At 35.2% G+C, this 25,266-nt stretch overlaps 1 protein-coding gene across 4 annotated transcripts; it reads right to left on the bottom strand.

Moving 5' to 3' along the window:
- Positions 1-830: 830 nt before the first annotated feature.
- Positions 831-17,484, bottom strand: LOC134841229 (solute carrier family 2, facilitated glucose transporter member 3-like). Of its 4 annotated transcripts, none has more exons than XM_063857076.1 (12): positions 17,226-17,484; positions 16,685-16,828; positions 16,075-16,312; positions 15,141-15,400; positions 12,316-12,458; positions 11,593-11,733; positions 7,018-7,155; positions 4,346-4,503; positions 3,979-4,119; positions 3,004-3,312; positions 2,384-2,539; positions 831-1,957 (listed from the first exon to the last, which is right to left on the bottom strand). In XM_063857076.1, exons 3-12 carry the CDS (start codon positions 16,267-16,269, stop codon positions 1,880-1,882), a joined length of 1,719 nt encoding a protein of 572 aa, XP_063713146.1. In that variant the 5' UTR covers positions 16,270-16,312; positions 16,685-16,828; positions 17,226-17,484; the 3' UTR covers positions 831-1,879. The 4 variants fall into 4 exon arrangements, with proteins under 4 accessions (XP_063713146.1, XP_063713145.1, XP_063713143.1 ...); XM_063857075.1 differs by having other exon boundaries at positions 17,239-17,484; XM_063857073.1 differs by having other exon boundaries at positions 17,128-17,243.
- Between the last annotated feature and the right edge of the window lie 7,782 nt (positions 17,485-25,266).

The raw sequence follows: 25,266 nt of genomic DNA, 5'->3' as shown, positions 1-25,266 counted from the left end.
TTGGGGCTGATGTTTATGAACCAGGAAGCGAACATTTTCAGTTCAATTCCACTGATTCTGAAAACTCAACTAATGGAAACCTTGAATGGAATGAAGTGGAATTAAATTTTTAATGACCCGACACACACTCCCAACAAACATCCACCTTATGACACCACCGGAAGGTAGGGAACGACTTCAGTCATCTAAGCTATGGACCTCTTAGGTCAATCAATCACCTTAGATGAACTCAGACGTTGGACGGAATTAAGAGCAACGAAACGAGACGTCTCCTAAGTCTCAAAAACTTTTTCTCCATTGAAGGGCTCTATAAAACTCTTGTAGAAACTTCTCGTTAACTTTAGTTTGAACCGGAAATTCTTATCTATATAGAGTTTTGAAAGTTTTTTTGTTACACGATATGAGTTTTACAATTTTGTTATTCTACAATTGCTTTAACCTCTTAAGTTTGGCAGAAACAAATTTTTTGTTGGAGCTTCATGCAAGTGAACCTCCTTCGAGTGCAATTAATTATTTACTGTCGGGTGCTTGCCTTGGGTGGAGAGTATATGCAAATCTTCAGTATTAAGGATAGGCGCTTTTCAGAAATTTTCCAAAGGGGAATGCGAAATGCGCACAATTAACCTCTAGTGCTGTTTATGCGTAGATTTGCAATTAAGAGTACCTGTCAAAACCACATCGCCTTTTAGAGCTCTCATTTATACGCAGTATTTTTCCTTTCTTTAAACGGTAATGCTTTTAAATAAATTTAAAAAATCTTGTCTAAAAAACGTGCCTTTATCCACCTTTGCAGTCTATCCCCATTATGAGGTTTTCAAGGTGTATCAAAATTTACCAAATGAAATCTTCAATTTCAAATTGTTCATACATTCTTATTACTATTGATTGGTTATAGTTGAGCTTCAATGATGTTAAAACAAAAGTAAATATAAATATGCAACCACTGAACACAAGCGATGTATAATAGCGAAACCAACACACCAACATTATCAACGTAAGTAACATTTTGATACTGATGAGGTTCAAATGCTCAGCATTTCAGTTCAAACCATTCAGTTCGGCTTTAGCACCAAAAAGGGTCACAACGCATGGTAAAACGATTTAACTACTCTGTAGTCTGAATTACCTTCTAAATATGTAGTGTTAGCTGACATCTTTTCGAGGTAATTCAGCCCTGTTAAGTTCATTTAACATGTCAGTACAGGTGAAAGATGGCGGCGGTTCGAATCCCAGCCTAGGCCGCAAATACCACTTCTTCAAATTTATCTTGAAATGAGAGCAACGACAAAATACAAAGTAATGCGAAAGTGGCAACTACGATTTAAGTGAAGGTTAGAAAGATTGAAAGTAAAATTGAGACGCAATATTAACGACAGATCAGAACTGAAAAGCACCTTAAGAGAAGACCAAAAATGAACTTCTGGCGCGTAAAACAATAGAACAAACTAAATATTAAACTAAAGAGTGTCTACTATTTACTAGTGAACTTCTTCAGAATCTGAGAAGGTTAGGGGGAGGGGAGGAATAATTTTACATTTTCAATTGCATTACAAATGCAGAAACATACATAGGCAACAACATTTAGAACCCTTTCAAAAGATTCCTACGACATAAGGTCTATAACATCAGTTGATACAAATTTACACCAAAATTGATGTCATGATTTTAAGTGAATGGAGGAGATATCGGCAATGTTAATACATGACGACGGCAGTTTTAGCGTTTCAACCTTCACAGAAGTTAGTTTTTTTTGTAATCTTTTCTCCATAAGTGTATCGACTGTTTTGCTTTAATTCCAGTTTCGGTCCCCTCCCATTTCTAGTTCTGATGAAGTGTAACATGATGATTATTTTGTACTCTATGTATTCTGCTATTCGCCTTATGCGTCTGTACTCTTGATGGCCTGGTCTCCCACTGTCACAGCTCTGGCTTGTTTGTCTTGCTCGTATTGAGCCGCCTAAACATTCCAATCCAAATAAATACTATTTCAGTTCAATTGAGTCTTCGGGATTGGAGTAACCAAAATTTTGTGCGGTATTTTTGGCGAGTTTTTCAAGCAAATATTTGAGAATTCGATAAGTATAGAAATGTTAGACATTGAACTTTCTCTTTATCTTCACAGTTCTCTGAAAGCTTGCAAATTTTTGAGGTTGGATACAAAATTTCGCAATTTCTTAGACTTTACACGTCAGAAACATCCTTGTAAAACATCGACGTCAACGTTGATGATTCAAAACGCTTCTGGTGATCAAATAGTAAAGACTTTTTACACATAAGAAATGTATCACTAAATACTGTGATTTCAAAACACGATTATTTTGTTTAAAATGCTATGAAACCTTCAAATATTGAACACAGCAGTAATAACAACCCGAATTCTGACCTTTCTCGGGTTAGCTTTGAAGGCCTTCTCTCGGAACTTCTGTACGATGTCCTGGACGGTTCTTCCCTTGGTCTCTGGCACCTTCATGAAGATGAACAGCCAGAAGATGTAGTCCAGACCCATGAACACCAAGAACGTGTAGTCTCCCAACACATGCTTAACACAACAAACACTTCGCTTAACTTTCACTTTGAAACCTAGTTTTACTCGGTATAGCACCAAAATTGGCAAACAACCAAAAATATACTATGTAACTAAATGCCAAGTAATCTTACATCGCCAAGTTCAAACAACGAAACGTACTATTCAATTCCAATTAGAATTGTAATGAAAAGCACGTTTGCATGTCAAGTGCTATTCAAAACGGGGGAGTTGCAGAACCGAAAATGAAGCCAAAACAGCGGATGTATCGGGAGATCTTGAGTTCCAGACATAATGTCCACTGTCATATTTCAACATCTTGGATAGACCAAGTACACAGAAAATAGGATCAACTGGTCTATTTATTTATAAAATTTAGAAACGTAAAACACTGCAACAGGAAATGAATCAGGCAGTGATTGCAACAGTACTGATCGCGTTCTTCAGTTTGGCAAAATTGTATTAACGCTAAAACCTACCAAGACACTCTCGAAGGCCAATCCGACCAGGAACGTCATGATCCAATTAGTGGCTCCTGCCAGACTCATAGCGGCCGCTCTGGGTCCAGTGGTGAACAATTCGGCCGTGATGAGCCAGGGCACCGGTCCAGGCGCGACTGAGAATGAGCCCATGATACCGAACACGGCTGCCAAGTTGGACCACATGAAGATGCTGTTTCCAGTCTTGGACAGGAGAGTGAAGAGGACTACGAGTCCGGAACAGACACACATGCCCCCTGTTCCGAACAACATCAGGGTTCGTCTTCCCACTCGGTCCATCAGGAAAATCTGAGAGGGAAACAATTTTACTCGATTGGGTTTGTAAAAATTGAGTTTCCTACTGTCTAAAGAGAGTTCTAGCTTTTATCTCTCAAATGGCTGACTATCTTCATTGATTGATGTTTTTAGTAATTGATATTTTAACTATACTAAATAATTCTTCCACAGCTCATTAATTGATATCTAGAAACTACCATTGGAAATGCTATTTGAAATGATAATTTTGAAATGCATCAGTTGATTTTTAACAAACATACCCAACAGACATTTGGAAAAGAGTCAATGAACACAAGCAAACGGAAAATACTGCCGTTCTTTGGGAAAAAATCAAAATTCGAAGAAAAAAGTAGATGGCCTTTAGATCTATGAATTTCAAGAATAACTTACAATTGACACTTTTTCGATAAACTTAATCCAATTTGAGAAAACTGGATCAATAGGTAAATTAATTTTGTAAATTTGAGCCTGAACAAGTTTTACACTTTTCTTGAAAAAAAAATCGCGACCTATACAAGAGTCTGATCTACGTTCATCGAGTCTTCAAAAATTGTAATTTGGAACAACTAGTAGACCACAATGCGAGATTGAAAGTGACTAAGTTGATAATATCGCTAACTAGTGGCATATCTAAGCATGAACATTGCAAAAACATGGTGGCTCCTCGAACGTACATACCGTTGGCATGATCATGAGCAGTTGGGATGCTCCGGTTCCCACAGTGGCAATTCTGGAACTCTGCTCTGACAACTCTGCCTGCCTGAAGATTGTCGTCGAATAGAAGTTCACAGCGTTGATACCTGACAATTGCTGGGCAACCTGAAAAACAAACCAGTCAATCAATTGCTCAAATTTCACAAGTGCGAAATCGTTTTCTCATCCCATGAATTTATTATCCGATTTTATGTATCATGTTTTCTCGTATCTTCATAATTTTCTTCGTTTCAACACCATTATACCTCGTGCAATTAATTTGTAGATTGAAACATAGGTTATAAAAATTAGTGATAACACTAGTTATAACCAATAATTCCCAAATGCGTACCTGTAGCGTGAGGGCAATGACCAAGGGTTCTCTGAGCGTGAAGTCGGTCAATAATTCCATCCGACCCAGCTTCTTTTCCGCCGACTCCAACTTGTGCTCATCCTCCAGGAACTTGATATCCTTCGACACGTCCTCCTTCGCTCGCAGCTTCCTCAGTCCTGAAACATCCCGAAACGTTGGTAAAATACTTAAAGAAAAATAACCAAAAAAAATACATGTAGTTCTTAAGCAGGGGCACAACAGCGGTTCGCCGTGATGAGCTGTACTGCTCGTATGTTGGTCCTTTTCTTCGTGGATAAATTGTCTTAATTAAAAAAAAAGAAATCAAGCTATGTTCATACTTAGTTAGAACTCAGAAAATTCCAGGTGGATTTTCTTGTTAGCTTTACAAAAAAGGTTTCAACTTCTGCTTAAAAATTCTTCGAGTTCATTTAATGCGCAGTTTATCGTCTCGAAAGACTCTCATAGCCACAAAAACTCGCATTGGTATTTTAGTGTCGCACAAAACATGATTTTCAAAACAAGTGTGAACTCTTTAAAGGATAGAATGTTAAAAGAAAAAGAATAATATCTCGGGCAAACTATCATAAGTCTGATGTCACTTTTCACTAATTGAAACCAAAGATGACAAATCAGTGACGGTGAAAATTGAGAGCCATTGAATCTCTTTAAAAATCTTTTTAATGGCGCTAAAACAAATGGTGTCTTTTGTTTAATAAATTTGACTTGACCACATGACGCAAATTCGATCGCATTAAAAAGATTCATTAAACATCATTCACTTTCAGGTTTGACATCAGAGCAAAAAAGAATCCATAAAATGACGCAAGGAATCATCTCGGCGCTGAATCGCCAGACTCGCTTTGCTTTTGAAGCTTTGATACCATATTTCAAATAGCTTTCTATTTAATGACCAGTTCAATTAGGTAAACGGATTTCAATTTCAGCTTCTCACAACAGTCCAAATGTTTTACCCCCAATTTCAGCGGATGCAATTTGGCATTATATTGCAGTGTTTTTTCTGAGCGGGCGAATTTAGTTGATTAGATTTTAACGGGAACAGACGTCGGTATAGAAAATTAGATCCCGACAAGGTAATAAATTCAATTTCACATGGCTGGTGGCTGTTTAGAATAGCACCATTTGGTCACATACCACTAGTTATGCAAATTGCTGCCTTAAGAAGCTTGGAGATATATTATTTCTAATTCCCATGTGCATCACTCACAATGGTCTAGTCCCAACCTTTCTGCGTCGTATTACGTTCATACATAACCAAGGTATTAACAAATGCATTAAGCCATATATAAAGTTGAGCACTAGAATTTTCACCTCAGGTTAATAAAACCGTCTACTGAAAAACCATTCTTGTTTCCTGTCCTTTTCTTAAGTAGAAACAATAGATGGGAAATTAATGTGACAGGGCATTACAAAATAGATTCGTTCGATTCAAGATTCGATTATACCGCTCTTTTCTCATTTTTTCTGTTTGGGAAAAAAATCAAGTCAAAAAGACACGTATAAATGAAGCCTTTTGAGCACTAATCGATTCATAAAAGCAAGCCTTTTAAATCCCAAAGACATTTATATTCGCTTTTTTATTCATTTAAAAGGTAAATGAGCTTTTTAAGCATAGATTGTCATAAAGTATCGATTATGCTTTAGTGCCAACAGTATTTTTTTCTGCTATTTCGAGTATGTTTTCCGATCAAAAGAAACAACCTATGATGCAAATCTCAGTCTTTTGCTTAAATTTTAGCAAAGCACCAGAAAATACTTTGAAGCAGTTTTTTTGGAGTAGAAAAAAGATAACAATGACCAAAAGGGATGATATCGGAACACTGAACTCATCTATTGCTTTGAAGTTCAAGTTCAATATGTTGCCTTCAATAGAGCGAATCTCAAGTCCTTTAGAAAACATCCCTTGGCCATATTAGGCATACAGTAAGAAAAATCTTTTTTTTCAATACGAATTTTTATTCATGAAAACGGAATAATAAAATTCCGCGAATTGGAGTGTGACACTCGCTAAACCTTTAATCTCCCTGATTCAACCGTTTCTGGCTTTTCTGTCTACTTAAGGCGGTCTTGGAACCCTGGCGCCATTGGGATTAAATAAGTCGCTCTCAGAAAATCTCTGCTTTGTTTTCTATGGCCGTCTGTACTCCAATCATAGAGCATTGAAAGTGTTTTTCAATTCATTTCATTACTGGAGCAAATACCGGTGACGTTGCTCCCACTAATGCAACTGGAAAAAAAAAATCAAATAAAAATTGTGCTGGTAAAATTGGAAGCTTATCATATAATCGCTTTGATCTTTTTAATCATTGTTTTGAAATTGAAAATTTTTTTCAGTGTCTGGTGATAAACAACAAAGAGCACAACAAAAGAGCACCAATTTTTGAAAACAAAAACCCCTGTCAGAAATCACCAGTCAAGAGCTTACGGTATAGTTTCGTCAAAATTTCACCCACCCAATTCTATTTGCTCATCTGGTTAAGATAAATGCTGTATTGTACTGTTATCAACTTGAAGGATGTTCCCCCTGGAGGTGTTCAGGGTTCTAGTACCTGTTCCAGTACCTTATCCAGTACCTACAGTAACTTATCTTATTGCAAGGGGTTCTAAGGTGTTCATAATTAAAGGATATATGTATGGATGTGTGTGCTTACCAGACATGGCGCTTTCTCTGTTGCCCTTGTTGACCAATTCGTATCTGGGACTCTCCGGACAGACGGAGAGTACTATGATCTGGAATGTGGCTGGTACCACTGTCAGCCCCAACAAGTAGTTCCAGTATTCCTCATTTCCTACAAATGCACAAACTCAGTATAATAGTTGAATCATTTGAACCACAACTCAAATATTGTAATAATAACAATAATTAAAAAGGATAGCCGGTGACTGTGCAAGTAGCACAGAATTTTCCGACCCTAGCCTTAAAAAACAAGATTTTTTCAAATTATTGTTGTTTTTTTTCTGCATGGTGTTATAAAGGAATCTGACGTAAATCTATAATTTAGGCATAATCGACAGTCATAGACATAAAGGCAAAAATTTCTGTAGAAATGACTAAAAACAAAAAATTAAAAAAAGTTAAAAAAAGTTCACAATTTTTTTGCAGAAAATGTTCGAATTTTTTTTTGAAATTTCTGGTTCCCAAAATGGCGCTAATATTGAGTGTAGCTGAGTTGCAGATGTAGAAGTTGTAGTTGCAGATGTAGAACTTTTTGGTTCCCAAAATGGCGCTTTTTGGTTCCCAAAATGGCGCATTTTGGTTCAAAACAATTTGCAAAAAACTAAGTTTTCAGGGCTTAAATTCAGCATAATTAAGCTGCTGTAAGCCTGCTTGCTCGCTTTATCTGCTCAAAACTGATATTAAAATCAAAAACGTCAGCCAGTTTTCCTCGATACTGAAGAAAATAGTCCGATGATCATTTGTGGTAACTGATTTTGTGTCGAAAACAAAAAAGACAAAACACAACAAAATACAAAGTTCATCTACCGTTTTCGGCTCTTCTTCCTTTTCCTCCCACCACACACGAACATGAATTTCATGTTGTAACGAGTGGTTTTACAAGGTTCATTATGAAAACCAAATATGTTTGTCATAACCTAATTAGTCCGCATGTCAATTTTCAAAACAATCAAACAGTGATATAAAATTTGCAGGTGGGGGAAAGGAAAAAGAGCCCATTTTTCAAATGGTCGGAAAGTCATATAAGTATTATAATAATCATACTACACAGCGGCGAAGTTGCACTTCGAATACACAAGCAAAAATATGACCGATAACGCTACTGGGTAAAACTTAATGAGTAAAACTTTGAGTCTACATAATTTCTTAAGTGACGCAAGCCGATCATGAATCTACATAATTGCTAAATGACGCAAGCCAATTATGGCGCATTGGCAGTCAATTTGAAAAAAAAATTTACCAACTAACATGCCTCAATTTATAGAGCGGACGCATTTTAACTAGTATACAAAAAGGTTCATTAAAAAAATCCAACCCTGCCCAGGTTCGAACCCTTCTTTTTTTGTTATTTTGTTGCGGGCCTCCTTCCCCAACTCTACGCTACAGATACATGGTAATTTGAATCTGAAGTACTATTTGTAATATAATAGTCTGTGTTAATATCCTTAGCATTGGCTGTACTTAATAGCTGGTGATTGATCTGGACATACTGAAAAAAAAAAAAACAGTTGCAAAATGAACTCTAATATTTTCAACTTAGCTTGGAAAAAAGGCAGTTCATACTATCACACAAGCTTTGCTTGTGTAAATATTAATTAAATGGTTTCCAGCACAACGACCACATTTGTATTGCTAAAGTATTGTTAACTACCACATTTGTATTGCTAAGGGGGAATCCATTAGAAGGTAAAATACTCGTATCTGATTACGGTAAAAATAATTCTTTATTGTTCCGACTTTCGATACGAAAGTAACGGAATATTTGTGCTCGGGGTGGGTTTTTTTTCTTCAGACAAATTTCGACTTTCTAACTAGCCGTTTTTGACGCAATTTTTTAAATATCATTCGAAAGCTATTGTCTTGAGCTTGAATTTGAAAAAATAATTCACCTGTGATAATTTTTCGTAAAGCTATGGGGGTTTAAAAATTGCCTTTTTGGCCAATTTGGGACAATTAACGCGCGATAAATTTCGCGCTATTAACGCGTAAGCGAGATTTAATCCGTCTTAGAAATCGTTCCAAATTAGTTCAAGGAAGCTTATATGCCATAACTGATTTGTTAATAGGCGCAAAATCTATCGCTTTGTACTTAATATGACGTGTGGGGGGATATAACACGTCATATTAAGGAGGATGTCAAATTTTTTTTTAATTTTGATTTGATTTATTTGATTTGAATTTTTCATCTTATTAATGCTCCATAGACCTTAAACGGCAGTCGGAACTTTCAGGGCTTCGCCCTGATACGAGCAGTCTTGTTGGTGTTAATTTTCTACTAGGTTCCATTGGAGAGAGCTGGGAGTTCTACTAAACTTAGGGTTCTTAAGAACTTTTAACTTTTTCTGAATTCTTCTTCATGCTCTCAGTGCCAAATTTCATGTTTACTAATTAAAAAAACTATTTCCAGAGGAAAAATATTCACTAGATTTCAAAATTTCAAACCATTCAAGATTTCAAATGTTTTTCAGTCAATGATCTCTGAGGCAAACTTTATTTCTTTTTCATTAAATGGCAGAAAAAGTCCATTTAGTTGATTAGGGGCGCAAACCCTTTTTCTCGGTCCTAATAAATTGTTACAAATCTTATTCCATCAAAATCGACAGTTCAGTTCATTAAAATACAGGTTCCAAAACAACACGAAAGTGTCACAAGACCGACCCTATGATTCCTTACTGACTTCCAATCAGATTAACTAAACTGACGTAATCAGAAACTCAATGCAGTTGTGACGTCAGAAAAGCTGGAATATTTTCCTCTTCAATTTGCAGAGAAAACCAGAACTAACGCCAAATTTGGAGTATGCAAATCTTGGTTGGAACAATAATCGAATTCAATGAAATCGACGTCTACAGTTCACAGCATGAAACCAATATAACAAATTTGGATCATTTCTGATAAATATAAAGTTGAATCATGCCTAAATTGTTCTTGAACTTAAAAATTGGCATACAAAATCAGTTATTAAATCCAAAAACCATTTTTCCCATGGCAGATTTTTAAATTTTGGCTAAATTTCATGGTACAAAACACAGTGGGGTCCATTCAGAACCCCCCCTCCAAAGATTGGAGGGGTCAATATTCTAGGAAGGTGGGGTCTACGAAGAAGTAGCGCTGAGTACTGACTTATTCAGACATCAATAACCCAAGTAACTTTTCTGACATCGATCTATCAAAAAAGTGTTTTCAGCTTTACCGAAACGTCATTTATAGGATTTTGCTTCACAGAAGTTAAACAAAGCTCAATTGATAGAGGTTCATCACAGACTTGCCAAATAATTCAGCGAACAAAAATCAAACACCTTAGCGACAGCGAGAAGCCCAAACTAACATGCCAAACAAAAGATTTACTGTCATTCAGAATCAGAAGAGTTTATCAACCGGCGTCTTGGAGTGTCCTTGACTTTGAAAAACTATCTTGTTAGTTCAGCAACTCAAATAGCCAAATCAACCTTGAAAGCTAATATTTTCATATCGGCTGAAGCGCTCGGACGAACGCTTACGAAAGAGTCAAGCGCGCAATCGAAAGCTGCTCGTGACCACTGAAGAAATCTTCTTAAATAATGTCTTCTTCATTTATGCAATAATGGTAAACAGTAATGGATAAATCACTATCTTAAACCTCCCGGATTTGTACTCCTTACGCAGTGGCTGCATTAAGGACAGGTTTAGTTTTTGGCTCGGTCTCCAAAGTTCAAACTCAAAACTGTACATTTCGGTTCTCGAAACACCTTTGACTCTATGAATAGAATATGCGAACTGACTTTTTGATTGACAAATCCTTATTTGGAAGCGATTTCTCGTAGTTGTCATAAGAACTTCAATCTTAATCCCTGACTTGGAAAACAAACAAGCTTGTAAATATTCAGCCCACACGTAGAGCATCAAGTCATACACAAGACACGTTGTAAAGACTACTCTCATTCAAAAACACCCCTAATATTTGCCTTGACCCATTAAATCTTGACCTTTCTCGAATTTGTTCACGTGGTCTGATGTTTTTAAAACATACGTTGAGCACCCCATGAAAACTTTCCCACCATAAAAATTGGTAGAACACAAAAAACAACCCTTTATTCACAATAACCTCAAGATACAAACTAAGTGTTGCAAATAATTAAAAAACTACAGATTATTATTATTCAACTGGATCAACTTAACAATTGCCCCCCCCTTTGGTATCTACTTAAGAATTGCCACCCCTATTAATAAAAGCAGTAAATTAGCACTGAGCTTTCTATTGAGAATTAGAATTTTGCTGCATTCTGATTGGTCAAAAATGCGTTATTTTAATCTACTTAACAATTGCCCCCTTTCTTAAAAGAGGGGGGGGGGGGGGGGGGGGGTGGGCAATTGTTAAGTAGATCCATTCAACTTTCAATTAAAAAACACGTGCAAACTTCAATTTAGATTTGTAACCACTATTAAAAAAGAGTTAGGATTATTAAGCTATTTGATAAGAAAAAAGCTAATATTTTTGTTGCTTGGAGCAACTATGTTGTGGGTTGTTTTAAAATGATGACTGGTATTTATTGTAATAGACCGGACGTACCTAGTAGCTGTGGAAGTCCGAGAATCTGGGCGAAGAAGAGGGCGAGCACCACTCCGAACTGGAACAGCACTCCCAGACTGCCCCTCAAGTTCACGGGTGCAATCTCTGACACGTACATTGGCGCTACTATCGTGTTCACTCCTGCAACAAAAATACCAAAAATTTTGTACCAAACATTTTCAACATTTTTTACTTAGCACTTAAAAAAATTTTCTAACGAAAAGCAAAACAATTTCAACATTTTTTAATTAGCGAGTTCACAAAAAAACTCAAAATAACAATCTTACATTTTCAACAATTTTTTAAGTTTGCACTTCCAAATTTTTCTAACGAAGAAAAAACTTCAAAATTCTTTCACTGAGCGAGTTCAAGAATATTAATAAAATAACATACGTACATTTTCAACGTTAAAATTTTATTTTTATTTTTCATTAGTAAAAATAGTTTTTTTTTACTTAAAATAGTGCTAAGCACAAGAGTTAAAAAGCGAGCTCATTCATGAAATTTGAGTTTTGAACGATTAGCAGTACAGTTAGTTACCCTGCAAAAAAGTATAAAAATATAGTAAAAATATATCGTCTATTTATCGATTTATTTAATATTAATATCAGGAATGTAAATTAACCTGGATCGAAATAAACTCTTATGTAAGCAATAGCCAAAAAAAAACATAAAATCATTTGAAAAACATCACTAGATGGAGAAAAAATGACTTGGACTAACCAGCGTTAATTCCGACTACAATTCTGCCGATGATCATACTGGATACCAGGGCCGGGTAAGAGTCTTGGCCCGCATATCTGGCGAAGAACATGATGGTGCCTCCCAGGGCTCCGATGAAGTTATTGCACAGAAGTGTCCTCTTTCTGAATACAAACATTCATTGGATGCAGATTCACGTGAACCCTTACTTATCTATCAAAGACATTGGGACTCATAAGAACACTAGCTACATAACACAGCCATCAAGTATCATAAAAACCTTACATAAAACATCCATCAAGATTCATAAGAAGCTTATGAAGCCCTAGGATTCATTCAACCTCTTGTGCTTCGGACCAGTTTATGGTCGACAGTTCGCTAAGATATCCCTTGAATACATTCCATATCAGCGGACAGCATCTTTTTAAATAGAATTGATATTTCATAACTTTAGAAAATGAATAGTTTGCAGTAAAATACGCTCAAATGAATTTTCAATAGACCCCTCAACTCTTGTGCCAACTTGGTTGATATATTGCACATGTGTCTTTTATGCTTTAGATCTTGTTACAACTATATAAAGGCTCGTGCGACTAGCTTATTGAACACAAGTTTTGATCAACATCATCTGCATGATAGTAAGACTTAGTTCTGTTAATCTATCTAAGAAATTTTATCAATGCTCTCAAGTCTAAGAGTTCAATTGAGTTTTTTTAACAATTGCTCAGCGTGATGTTGAAGTTGAATACAGCTTTCATTCAACACACCTTTTTCATAAGAAGCTCAAATAATTTATTTAAAGCAAATATCATAATAATAACCACTTTCTTAGCATCTATTTTTATTGCCAATTAGACCGAAACAATCTATTTGAACTCCAAGTCAAATTTTAAAAGAACCAAAACAACTTTAGCAAGAAGTCTGTTCAAGCTGAAAACTTTATCTTGCACTGAGCTGAAAAAAAACTCAAGTTGAATATAAGTATGAATAGAGTTGAATTTAAGTATGAAAAAAAACTATTACCTTGAAAAACTTATGGAGCAGTGAAAAGTGCTAGATCTTTATTGCAACAACTGATTCCGTATAAAGTTTGAATTCAGATGTTCTTTCTTACAGAAATCGTTTTCAGAGTGGTTCATGATTCACCTGCATCGATACATTTCAAATAATCCAAGTTCGATTAAAAAAAACCCTGGAAATGATACTTTCTCGAGTAAAACCCACTCTTTAGAAGGTCCAGTGTTTTGTAAAAGTAACCGAAAATGTTTAGATAACAAATAAATTGATGGCCAATGTTTTAATACAAGTGTACAATTTTATCCAAAACTTTGGTTGTCGTATTTCGGTTGTTGCATACGGATAAGCGTCATTCGTGGCGCTGCTAACCAAGGTTTTCAGTGCAGAACAAATTGCAAATGAAGATTCTTTTGTCGTGATGCCGCGACGTGAGCGTCGTTGATAACAAGGGTCGATAGACAAGGATCGATTGTAGCAGCTTCTTGTAGGAGGATTCCAGTAATAAATGAACAAAAACGGAAATAACTCAAGATCATAAAACTTAAATATTGTTTTTGACTGGTCGAATTTAATTTGAAATTGAAAGTATATATGACTTGTAGATGTTGTAAGTAGTTCGTTTTTCATTGTTTCAATTTTTTCAACGAATACTGTTCTCAGATTTTTTAGGAGCTACTTGCACAGGAACCTCTTTCTCTTGTTGTTCCGAACACTGAAAGAGTTGGAAGGAACTGAAGCGTACAGTTGGTATTTTTTCGCGAGAACCATGTCAACTGATAAATCATTTTGAAGCATTTTCACTTAGTTTGGATTATGAAAACAACATTCAGAAATTTTTCTCAAAATTCAGAAAAAATCGTCGCTAACTTCTACAACTATAATTAAGCAAAAAGCGCAGAATAAGCCGCATGATAAAAAACATGACACAGTCAACCTTGCACTTCGCAAACGAAAAAAAAACGGCTATAGCCATCTGTATATGAAATATAATGCAAAACCAATTCTGAGAACAATGGGCTATCAAGGATACAAACTACATCTAGAATAACTGCAATATAATCATTTATTAAAAAATAGGAAATCCTAATTCTGATGTCACTTGCAAACGATTCGTGTTTCTTTGACAAGTTTGTCGTTTTTTTAAACTTTTTGCTTTTCTTATAGCTTTAGCGAGATATAACAAGTCTGATTTCTTTCGGTCTTATTTCCTTTTTTCTTTAAGCCTCTGGCTGCTGATTATCTGCCCTTTTTTATCGACTCTGAAGTTGTTTCTATGTCCCAAAGACAAAAAAATATATTTTATCTTTGATTTTACAAACGCAAATAAAAGATCTCAGAAGTCTCATATTTGATATCAATAGTTGTTTGGGAAATAATTAGCTTCTAAGGACTAAATCATTTTTTTCGAGTAAATTTCGAGACATTTTAAAGATTTTTTAATCTTTCTTTCTAGTTTCTTCATTCAATTTAAATCAATACAAAGTTGGAATAAACTCTCCCAAAATCCAATATATTTAAACGGTATATTTGTTTTTATCAAAAATGTCATTCCATCCAAGTCACGACTCAACCAAAAAAAAAATAACTTTCCATTTTTGGTACCGAAATGAGCGGTATAGATGTTCGACAATTCACAAATAGTTATTCGATCCTAATGCGTTGACTAAAACTTCATATCACACTTAAGTTTAAATGCTTTGCTCAAAAAATGTTCAACAAATTCACAAGTGAAGACCAGATATATATCTCTTTCAGACGTCTCTGATTGCTTTGCCATCCTTTCGATTTAGGTTTTAAATATGATTTGATTTGGCGTGGCACTGACTGACCTTCCGAGTAAATTGGCAAAGAACCCCGCAGAAGCGGAGCCTATCATCCCCCCCACAGCATACACAGACACAGTACAACTCCAGATGAAGTTCATGTCTGCCTCTGTAAGCTTCTCCCCCTTCCCTTGCATGTAGACTGATTTGTAGAAGTCCCTAATGGTCGCTTCCGGGGCATTGATCACCCCCATGTTGTAGCCGAACTGGGTGGGGGATCCAAGGACGGTGGCCATAACGGCTAACACCAGCCACATCGTCATTTTCTAAACAACCCCAAAAAAACTGTTTATTAGTTTCAAGGCGCTAATACGGTTTACGTTGCCGCATAGACTGAAAACTTCCCTGTACTCCCGGGTACAGCTATTATCTCGGTACCTTTTTCACTTTCATCAATTAATTACAATGTTCATCTCTTTCATCTGTTAACAGCTTTGTTATTTTTGTTCAAAATTTGTTTGTTCCGAATTCAAGGATATTATCTATGCGGTAAGAAAAAAACTGGCTTTTATCTCAAACGGGAGTCCTTGTTTCTTTTGTAAGATCCCCCATCCATCTTTCGTGTCGCCAGAAAAAGCACAGTAGGTTCCGGTCTTTTCGGTTATAACCCCTACCCCCCCCCCCCCCCCCAATGATAAAAGAACTTTTTTAAAAGAAAAATTTACTTAAAAATGCAGGGCTGATTAACAGAGCGTTGAATCAAGCTATTAAATGGCATAAATTGCAAATTAACGACAATTAAAAAGGCATTTGGCATCCTTTAAATGAAATTTAAGCGCAGAAAACTCGCGAAAATTGGAGAAAAGAGAAAAATGGTGAAAAATTCAGCGACAACTCGCAACAAAAGATCATCCCCTCTATCGCATTAAGTTTTTAACAAAATGTCATTCCCTCGATTGCCTTAAGGGGGATTCTAGAAGAACTGCGAGATGACACTCACCCCATCTTCGGGTTTGGCGGCTTCCGACGCCATTGTTTTGTCGTGTTCGTGCTCTGCCTGCAACTCCTGTTCGCCTTTCGTATTGTCCGTCAGTCGCTCGTTTTCATTCGTCTCGTTGTTCGCAGCCCCAGTCGCCATGCCGGACGAAGTGTCCTTGGACTGTGGTTTCTCGGAGTCCTTAGTTTGGTCACTCATTTTCTAACTTCTCTCTTCGCTCTGAAGGTTACAGCGACTGGTTCTAATTAAAGAAAAGCTGTGTTTGATTCCGCTATTTGGTTAGAGTCACAGAATTATTTACCAAGCTGGTAATTTTAATCGGTCAAAAGAAGCAACTGTGAATGAACACAAAATGAACTTTGAAAAGTTATACACAAGTTAAGAAGATAGTTGATGCCTGCTTCTTTCTCTCAGCACAAGAGAAGATACCGAATTACCATCGACTTAAATTAAACCAAGAAACTCGTCTACAAGCTTGTTTCTATGTTTGATGGAATGGAATCTTAAATTTAGCGCAAATGTTAAATTTAGCGCAGAATTTCTGAAGATTAAAGGATCCGCCCCAGAAGAGAAGAACTTTCAGAGTGGCAGAGGTATTTGAAGAGTACCCTACCGTTATTTGGAGAAGTATTTCGATCTTGAGATAGCGAGTTTGGCGGGCAGTGAAATATTGCGAATTTGTATCTCCAAATCTCCGAAGAAAGTTCAGTTCGGTACAGTTGCGGGTTTTTGGCAGGTTTAATTTAGTTCGGATGTTCTGAAACAAAGTCGGGGGTTTCAAATAGGATTAACATCTACAAATACGCAACCCTGAATGCTTTCAAGGAATGCTTTCATACACGCAATCATGCTTGCAAGACAAATAGCTTAACCCTAATGGCATTGAATATTCAAACTTAAACGCGTGAAATGTCTACTTACATCTAGATTTTTTGTCCGATTTCGCAAAAAATTTGCGCATTTCCTTATTGGAGGTAATAATTAAGTTCAGACAGGGGTGAAAATAATGAAGAAACCGTTGTTTGTTAAAAAAAAGGAAATTTAAAGCATACTTACGTAATGAAATGAAATAGGAATATGCGCTTAAGAAAGACTAAACCGTCTTTTCTGCTTTCTATTACGGCAAAATAGAGAATAAAACGCTTTTTGCTTACGTTATTCACTCACTTGTTCTCTCGTCTCGTGTAACTTGCACGTAGTTCCGTTTTTCTACAAGCAACTGTTTATAATTGTATATTTTATGCCGTTCGCTCAAATCTAATTGGCTAACTCTGTTTTACATGCAGTTTTGCCTTTTCTCGTGTATAATATAAGCAGTGCGAATTTTATTGGTGTAGCTTCTTCAGGCGCGCGCGTATGGCCTGAAAATGCTCATATATTTGCGGTGGTGGTTAGCGTGTGACTATAACGCAACTGAATACAAATCACAAGTAAAATCATTCATAAAATAGGCACGTGAAAGGGATAAAAAGCCATTGGCCGTCCTGTGTTGTGACGCAACTGTTACCGCGACTCGTCGGCCAATAAGATATCGGCGTACAGGCGGTGTGTCTTTTACCACACTACATTTAGACGGGTGACCCTTGGTCTCAGAGAAGAAAGGTCTAAAATAAGAAAAAGTTGTAAAATACAACCGCGCTGATAAATGTGTGCGATATACGACCAGTCTATGCAAAACGCAGCGACAGTTCTCGATTTTCTCAATAATTCTCAGTCTGTTGGTTACCGTCATAAGCGTTCTGCTCTTGGACCATTCTACTCAATGGTCCGCCCCTATTTAGAAGTTTGTTCAGAAGAGAATAAATTTGACAGCATAAAAACGTTTTACAACGCTTGGTTAGCTGAAAAACTATTTGAAGTGTGTTCAGAATCATGTTTTCTTTTTACATAGGAACTATTTTAATGGTCAAATCTGCTCCAATATTTCCACGATTGTTTTAGTTGTTGTGTAGATCCGTTCAAAGTCCACAGGTTAATTCAATTCACCCAAAAAGTGGGCTCGATTTACCAACAGCAAAATACTATATGGATCAAAAAACAAACAGGGATAGACGGTTACCAGGGCTTTTCAAAAATTAATTGAATTTTAAATTAATTGCAATTAATTGAATTTTTAACTAATTGTTGGGCATGCAATTATTTCAATTAAAATTTTCTCATGCCCAGTTAACTGCAATTAATTGCAATTAATTGTTGTTGAACAGAAGCAAGTTCGTTTGTTAAGCGTTGGTTGTTGAGCAACGAATTACATCTGCACGCATTCTTTTTGATGGAATTTTGGATGAGTACAAAGAAGAAGAATTTGCGAAATACTTGTCTGAAGATGGCGATTTAGTTCATGTGCCAGTTTTCCAGAAAGCAATTATTAAATTGTTGAAACACAAAGAAGCTGATTTAACAATCGAAGAAAAGGCCGCTGTTGAGTCTCTGAAACTGCCAGTTGTCGAAGTGACACATGCGGTGAATGTCGACGAAGACGACTTTGCGTCGGGTCTTCTGAAAATTCGCAAGTTAGAGAAGAAAAATTCACGAAGTGAATACATGGATCCGACATTTCTTCTTCCAACTTCAGATCTCATAGAACGTTTTTTTAGCGTAGCTGGATACGCCTACAACGATCTTCGCAAAAGTCTACTACCAATAAATCTCGAAATGCAACTTTTACTCAAAGTCAATCACAGATTCTGGAACGAGTCAACCGTGGACAGTCTCGATAGCGACATCTGAATTTTTCATTGATAATTGCAATTAATTGCAGTTTAACTTTTGTTTTTTTCAGTTATTTGATAATTAATTGCTGAACATCCAATTAACTGCAATTTAATTGTTTTGATCTCAATTAATTTTTGAAAAGCCCTGACGGTTACTGCGCAAGTAGTACAATGAGGTCTTTTTATATTCCGCCCAATTTTCTTAAATTTCCAATTTCGTCGTATTGAATTTATAAATTCAGAGATGCAATGAAATTAAAAATGCAACCATTTTCATTTTAGCCGATTTCTAACAAGGCCGATATTTGAGCAGATGTTAAGGGTATTTTTACTTATTCAGCCCAAATTTCTTACTTTGCGATTTTTTAATATTCAATGTCTAAATGCTGAGAACAACATACTAATAGATCTGGTTGATTTAGTTGAGGGCGTTCAACAGTGCCGAAGTACAACATTGCCGAAAAAGAGAAAGTGTTCAACAGTGCCGAAAATTGATTATTTTCGAGATTGTTAAACAAATTTATTTTCGGCCTTGTTGTGCTGCCCTTAGAGGGGCGTTCAACAGGGGTGCCGGACATCAAGCCGACGTGACTTCAAGCCGAATCGTAAAATTAGGGACTTCAAGCCGAAAATTTTCTCATTAAGTGATGAAGTAGGATTAATTTGAAAACCTTTTTAAAGAATTTCCTACTTTTATGATCTTTTTTCAATAATTATTAGTTTTTTCATAAAATTTAGGCCTCCAAATGATGTTTAGGAAAGTTGAAATATAAAACACGGTTTGAAGGCAATTTTCTTGTTTATAATTTATGCATTTCAAAAACGGTCTGAAATTATTAACGAATGCCAATCCTAAGTGATGCATTGTCATGAATAACGCTTATTATGGACTAAACTTGTCTGAAATTTTGAAAAGCAACGTTTTACAGATGAAAAAATTGTAGTTTGAGGTGCTTGTAAAGTTTAAATTTCGGCCTGAAGTCCCTTCGGCTTGAAGTCCCGTCGGCTTGTTGTCCTAGACCCGTTCAACAGTGCCGAAGTACAACATTGCCGAAAATTAAAAAGTGTTCAACAGTGCCGAAAATGTGTAAAACTTTCGAGCGCATTTGGATTATTTTTGAGAAAATTACCAAACATTCTTCATTATAGGCCTATTGGACTTATTTATAATTCGCCTTCAAATTGCCAAATCACTTTGAGATGGTAATGAAATCTGATTGGCTAATTCTAGCCAACCAGATTGAAGCAAAATGGTTTCTGTTCAAGATCTTGAAATTTTTGATTTTTGCGAGAAATAAGTAAAAAGACCCGATGTTTAAAATGGCATCTTTTTCATGTAGCAATTTTCTGTTTGTTTTATGGTTTGGGTAAAACTCAGCAGCCAGCACTCAGTAAAAAGAGATAATAGATTATATTGGATTTTTTTGTCAGTCTCCATAAATTGTCAATCTCCATAAAAAGAATCGATTAAAATTGGATTATAATGTTGCTTTTTTTCCAAACAAATAAAAACATTATAATCGATTATAATCAATTACTTTTTGAAAAATTTTTCTCAAAGTTTTACTGAATTGTAATCCATTTGAAACAAACGTGAATAGTTTTCCAAACAATTAATATTTTCGACAAATTCAACATAATTATAAATCGATTTAAAATTGCCAAGAAAACATTTTGTAATGCTTCTGAAATTTGATTGACTAGTTTTAGCCAATCAATTTGATTGCTAGAAATTTTCACTTCACGTAAGAAATTTTGATATTTGGACGGAATAAGTGATAAAACCCACACAATGATCCGATCATAGTCTTAAACAACTTTTTCTTTCAATGTAGTGTCGTTTTTTCTGCGTGGTATGATAAATGGATCTGAACAAAACAACTACAACTTAGGCATATCTGACAATCATAGTAAAACCAAAAATGGATTTTTTCATAGCGAAATGGACAGCAGTGAAGAAAAATGACAAAAAAAATCATTTTGTTTTTGTTTTTTTTTTTGAGTTTTTGAAGTTTTTGATTCTCAAAATGGCGTTAATAAATTCCAAAAAAACTCTACTAGAGTAAAACTAGACTTAAGCGTACAAAACTATTGTAAAATGCCTAAATTCAGCATCCATAAGCATTCTCGTTTACTCGCTCCAAATTAGTCGAAAAAAGCAAAAATGACAAACCGGTTTTTCTCGACACTGGAAAATTTGTTTGATTTTTTTTACGCCGTTTGAATCACAACTGAAAGGGTTTTACAATGATAGCATCACTCGACTCATTCCGATGATTATTTGTGGTGTTTAATTCTGCGTGGAAAACAAAAAGAAATAAGACTGCTCGTATTAGGGCGAAGCCTCGAATGTTCCGACTACCTTAATGGAGCAGTGATAAGGTGAAAAAATTCAAATTAATAAAGTACAATGATATTTTTTAATTTTAGATTTTTTGTGAAAATCAACCCTTTAAGTTTTTTGAAGTTCTAAAATGATTGTAGAACAAGTTATGAGTGACATGTTGAAATAATGATGAAATTAACACAATTAGAGAAAACTGAATCAAAAAGGAAATTTTTTTTATCTTGCTGGGAAATCTGAAAATTAAATTCTAATTTTGAAAGACCAGTCGATCACGTTTTTTTTTGCTTCTTACGATTTTGCTGGTCAATGCAAGAATTTGTCTTCCTTTTAACAAAAGAAATTAATCAAACTAAAAAGAAAGAAATAAAAAATCAAAATGCGAAAAAGTAAACTTGAGTTTGAACGAAATTTAGTTCTTTTCCCGCAAAAAAATTTGAAACAAAAAATAAGAACGACCTATATGTTCTGAACTACATTCATCGACTCTTTAAAAGATGATTTACTGTCAATTGTTTTGGTAGCGTTTTTGAGAATTGAAATTGACAATGCTCTGGTTTTTTTGCGTACTGTAAAGAGTATATCAATGACAATCAAAAGATAACAAAATGTTTTGACCTGTGGCAAACTGGTAGTTCGTTATTATCCCGGGTGATTTTTCTTGTCCTGCCTTGCTCAAAACTTCTCAAAAATTGCTCAAAAACTGCCAAATTATTCAAAAATGAGGACAAAAATCGAGGCAAAATATCGTGGTATTCGAGAATTGATATACGATAATGATATACGCTTTGCCCTGATATACGATAATTATTGTTGTTCCAATCTTTGGAAAAATGACGGACTGTTTGTATTCGAAATATTTGTGGTTTTCTTTCTTCGGTCCTATTTTGACCTTTTAACTACTTGGCTGGATTTTTTCTATCATCTTAAATTTACTTATTTCCTAAGCTCAAAATTAAATTAACACTTTACCTTCAAATTTTTTTCGTAGCTTATATTTTGAACGAATCATTTTGAAAGTAAATCATAAAGTATTGTCTCATATTGTTTAATAAAGTATATCTCTCACTAGGTTTAACTTTTGCAGTGTTACATTACTAAAAAACATCGGAAATTATTAGCAAGTTGGGAATTCTTTAACATAATAATAGTGATGTACCTTACCGAATTGTCATGACTTGAACCGAAAACTGATTGCCGCGCAAAAATTACAAAAAGTGTATGCAATGATAAATTTTTAAGTTTACGTATACGTAAAAGACTCGCCAAAATTTTTGAGTTTGTTTTATAAAGATAGAGAGTATTAGTTTAGATGAGATAATTTGAAATTCCAATGAAAAACACACTCCAATTTTTTTTGATCTTCCTTCAAACACGTGATTACATTTGACTAGAATTTAAAACAAACTCGGTGAAGCCAAAATTTATTTAGTCAGTTTTAATTGGGATCCCTCAAAGAGTAAACTATTTTGCTAACGTTTTTCTGTTTGAGCACTTTTGTAGTTCATGCGAACCCCCGTTTTCTGCTGAAAGTACCACTAGTTGCACTCATTCAAAAGTCCAAAAACATTTTTTTTGAAGAAAGATCGAATTAGCTGTCTCGGTTTCGTTGAGTTGTCTGTCTTATAGAAAATAATAGCTGAGCTGTCTTGCAATACTGGATAAATTGGATTGAATTTCTGATTCCGTATGAAGTATTTTTTTTGGAAGAACTCAAAAAATTGTAACGCGACCGAGCTGATACAGTGCAAAAAATTGGGGAACTAATCTATAGTCAAATCCCCAAACAAAAAAACTGCGCAAAAACTACAAAACACATATGTACTGTACACTTCAAATTTTTCAGTTACGAAAGGTATGTGATGGACTGCCAGCTATATTTTGGAACCTTAGTTTTTCTCTAATTTTTGTTGATTTTGCTGTAAAACGATTGAGGGTAACATTTTTGGTGAGAAAATTTGAGGATTCAATCAAAACGAATCTCCATTTTGTAAAAACTTTTTTCATGCTGCTGGTTGTATTTGATAAAAGAATTTAAAAGAAATTGGTTAAAGCTACAAAATGCTTACTCGTTTTAACTTGAGATCATTGAACGACTAAAATCAATGCGTAAAAAACTCTGCTTCAAAATCTCAGCTGCAAACAAATTTTTTCCTTATTATTTAAATTTTTGGAGAAAATGATGAAACATTTGTGCTCCACAGGGTTCGGTGGTTTTTTTTCAGACCAATTTTGACCTTATGTATAGAAATTTTGAATTTATTCAAATTGCTGCTAGTGTATATTGCAGATATGATTATTTTACAACTAAATAGCCTCACAGACAACAGGGTCAGAAACAACTTGGTCAAATTGGAGTTCGAGCAACTCGAACAACTTTTTCGAACAATCTACAAAAAAGTAGTGCTCAAAACAACTTGGTCAAATTGGAGTTCGAGCAACTCGAACAATTTTTTCGAACAATCTACAAAAAAGTAGTGCTCAAAACAACTTGGTCAAATTGGAGTTCGAGCAACTCGAACAACTTTTTCGAACAATCTACAAAAAAGTAGTGCTCAAAACAACTTGGTCAAATTGGAGTTCGAGTAACTCGATCAACTTTTTCGAACAATCTATACAAAAAAGTAGTGCTCAAAACAACTTGGTCAAATTGGAGTTCGAGCAACTCGAACAACTTTTTCGAACAATCTACAAAAAAATGGTGCTCAAAACAACTTGGTCAAATTGGAGTTCGAGTAACTCGATCAACTTTTTCGAACAATCTACAAAAAAGTAGTGCTCAAAACAACTTGGTCAAATTGGAGTTCGAGTAACTCGATCAACTTTTTCGAACAATCTACAAAAAAGTAGTGCTCAAAACAACTTGGTAAAATTGGAGTTCGAGCAACTCGAACAACTTTTACGAACAATCTACAAAAAAGTAGTGCTCAAAACAACTTGGTCAAATTGGAGTTCGAGCAACTCGAACAACTTTTTTGAACAATCTACAAAAAACTGCTCAAGAGAATCTGAAAAAAGCTCTGCTTCTTTGCGCTATCATTCATTTAGAGGTATTTGCTAGTCCTTTCAGCAAAAATTGAATGAGCACTTTTGCTTTCATTTAAGCGAAATTTGAAAAACTGTACATATATAAATAGAAATTAGAAGAAACTACTTTCCATAACTTCTCTGCCGTCCTGTAAACTGTGATTTTAATTAAACCACTGAAAATGATAGAATCAAGTAGAAGCAAAAATTATTTTGAAAAATATTTGAAAAATTAAAATTTCTTCAGCTTCATGACCATCATAAAAAAATTTGGTAAGTCTTAAGAAGTTTAAAAGACCATAAAATTTAAAAATATGTATTTTTTTGCTCTAAAGATGAATCTTTTTTAAACATTACTGGGAGTAAAAACAATGGGCAGGCAAACAATTTGAACTGATACGATTTGACCGATAGTTTTCCGCCTGAAATCTGAAAGCCAGCCAGAACTTACCTGGGTACAGATAGCTCCGATCAAGTTATACTAGATTATGCAGCGATCAAATTAAATATTTTGACTTGATTAGTTTCTTGTCTGTAAAGGAGAATGCTATACCTCTTTAAACTATTTTAAGGTTTAGTTTGAACTAATTTTGCAGACTAAACTAGCTGGATTTCTGAACGGTTTTTCACGTTTTTATAACTATTTCACTATGAACTAAAACTGTGAAATGAGGTGGCAGATTGCTTAGCCGAGATGGTGTTCTATTTTGTATTGAATGGCGTGTCCCAAATCGAGCTTTGTGATTGGTTATTTAGTTTGATACATGGAACTATCTTTTATCGTACGGGAATTCGTGTCAAAAACGTTCCATATTTAGACGTCTATGTTTGTTTGTAAAACCGCTTTAGAGTGCTCGTTCTCAGGGATGGCACAGTATAATCTCTTTTGATTTACGAACGATATTCAAAATATGTGTCGTTTTTGAAGGGGATTCGCATTAGTTTTTTTTTAAAAAATACTTGTCGGAACAAAAGGTCATACGGTCATCATTTATACAAGACCAAGTTCATTAATAGTCAATGTGGAGCAGATCCAACAGCAAATGATTGCGGATCCAAGAGTTGCTTCAATTGTTCAACAAACTAAAAACCTCCTCAAAATGTAGACTTGTT

The sequence above is a fragment of the Symsagittifera roscoffensis genome, chromosome 3 (assembly GCF_963678635.1).
Source record: "Symsagittifera roscoffensis chromosome 3, txSymRosc1.1, whole genome shotgun sequence".
NCBI classification, from domain to species: Eukaryota; Metazoa; Xenacoelomorpha; order Acoela; family Convolutidae; genus Symsagittifera; species Symsagittifera roscoffensis.
This window is presented reverse-complemented; position numbering and strand designations above follow the sequence as displayed.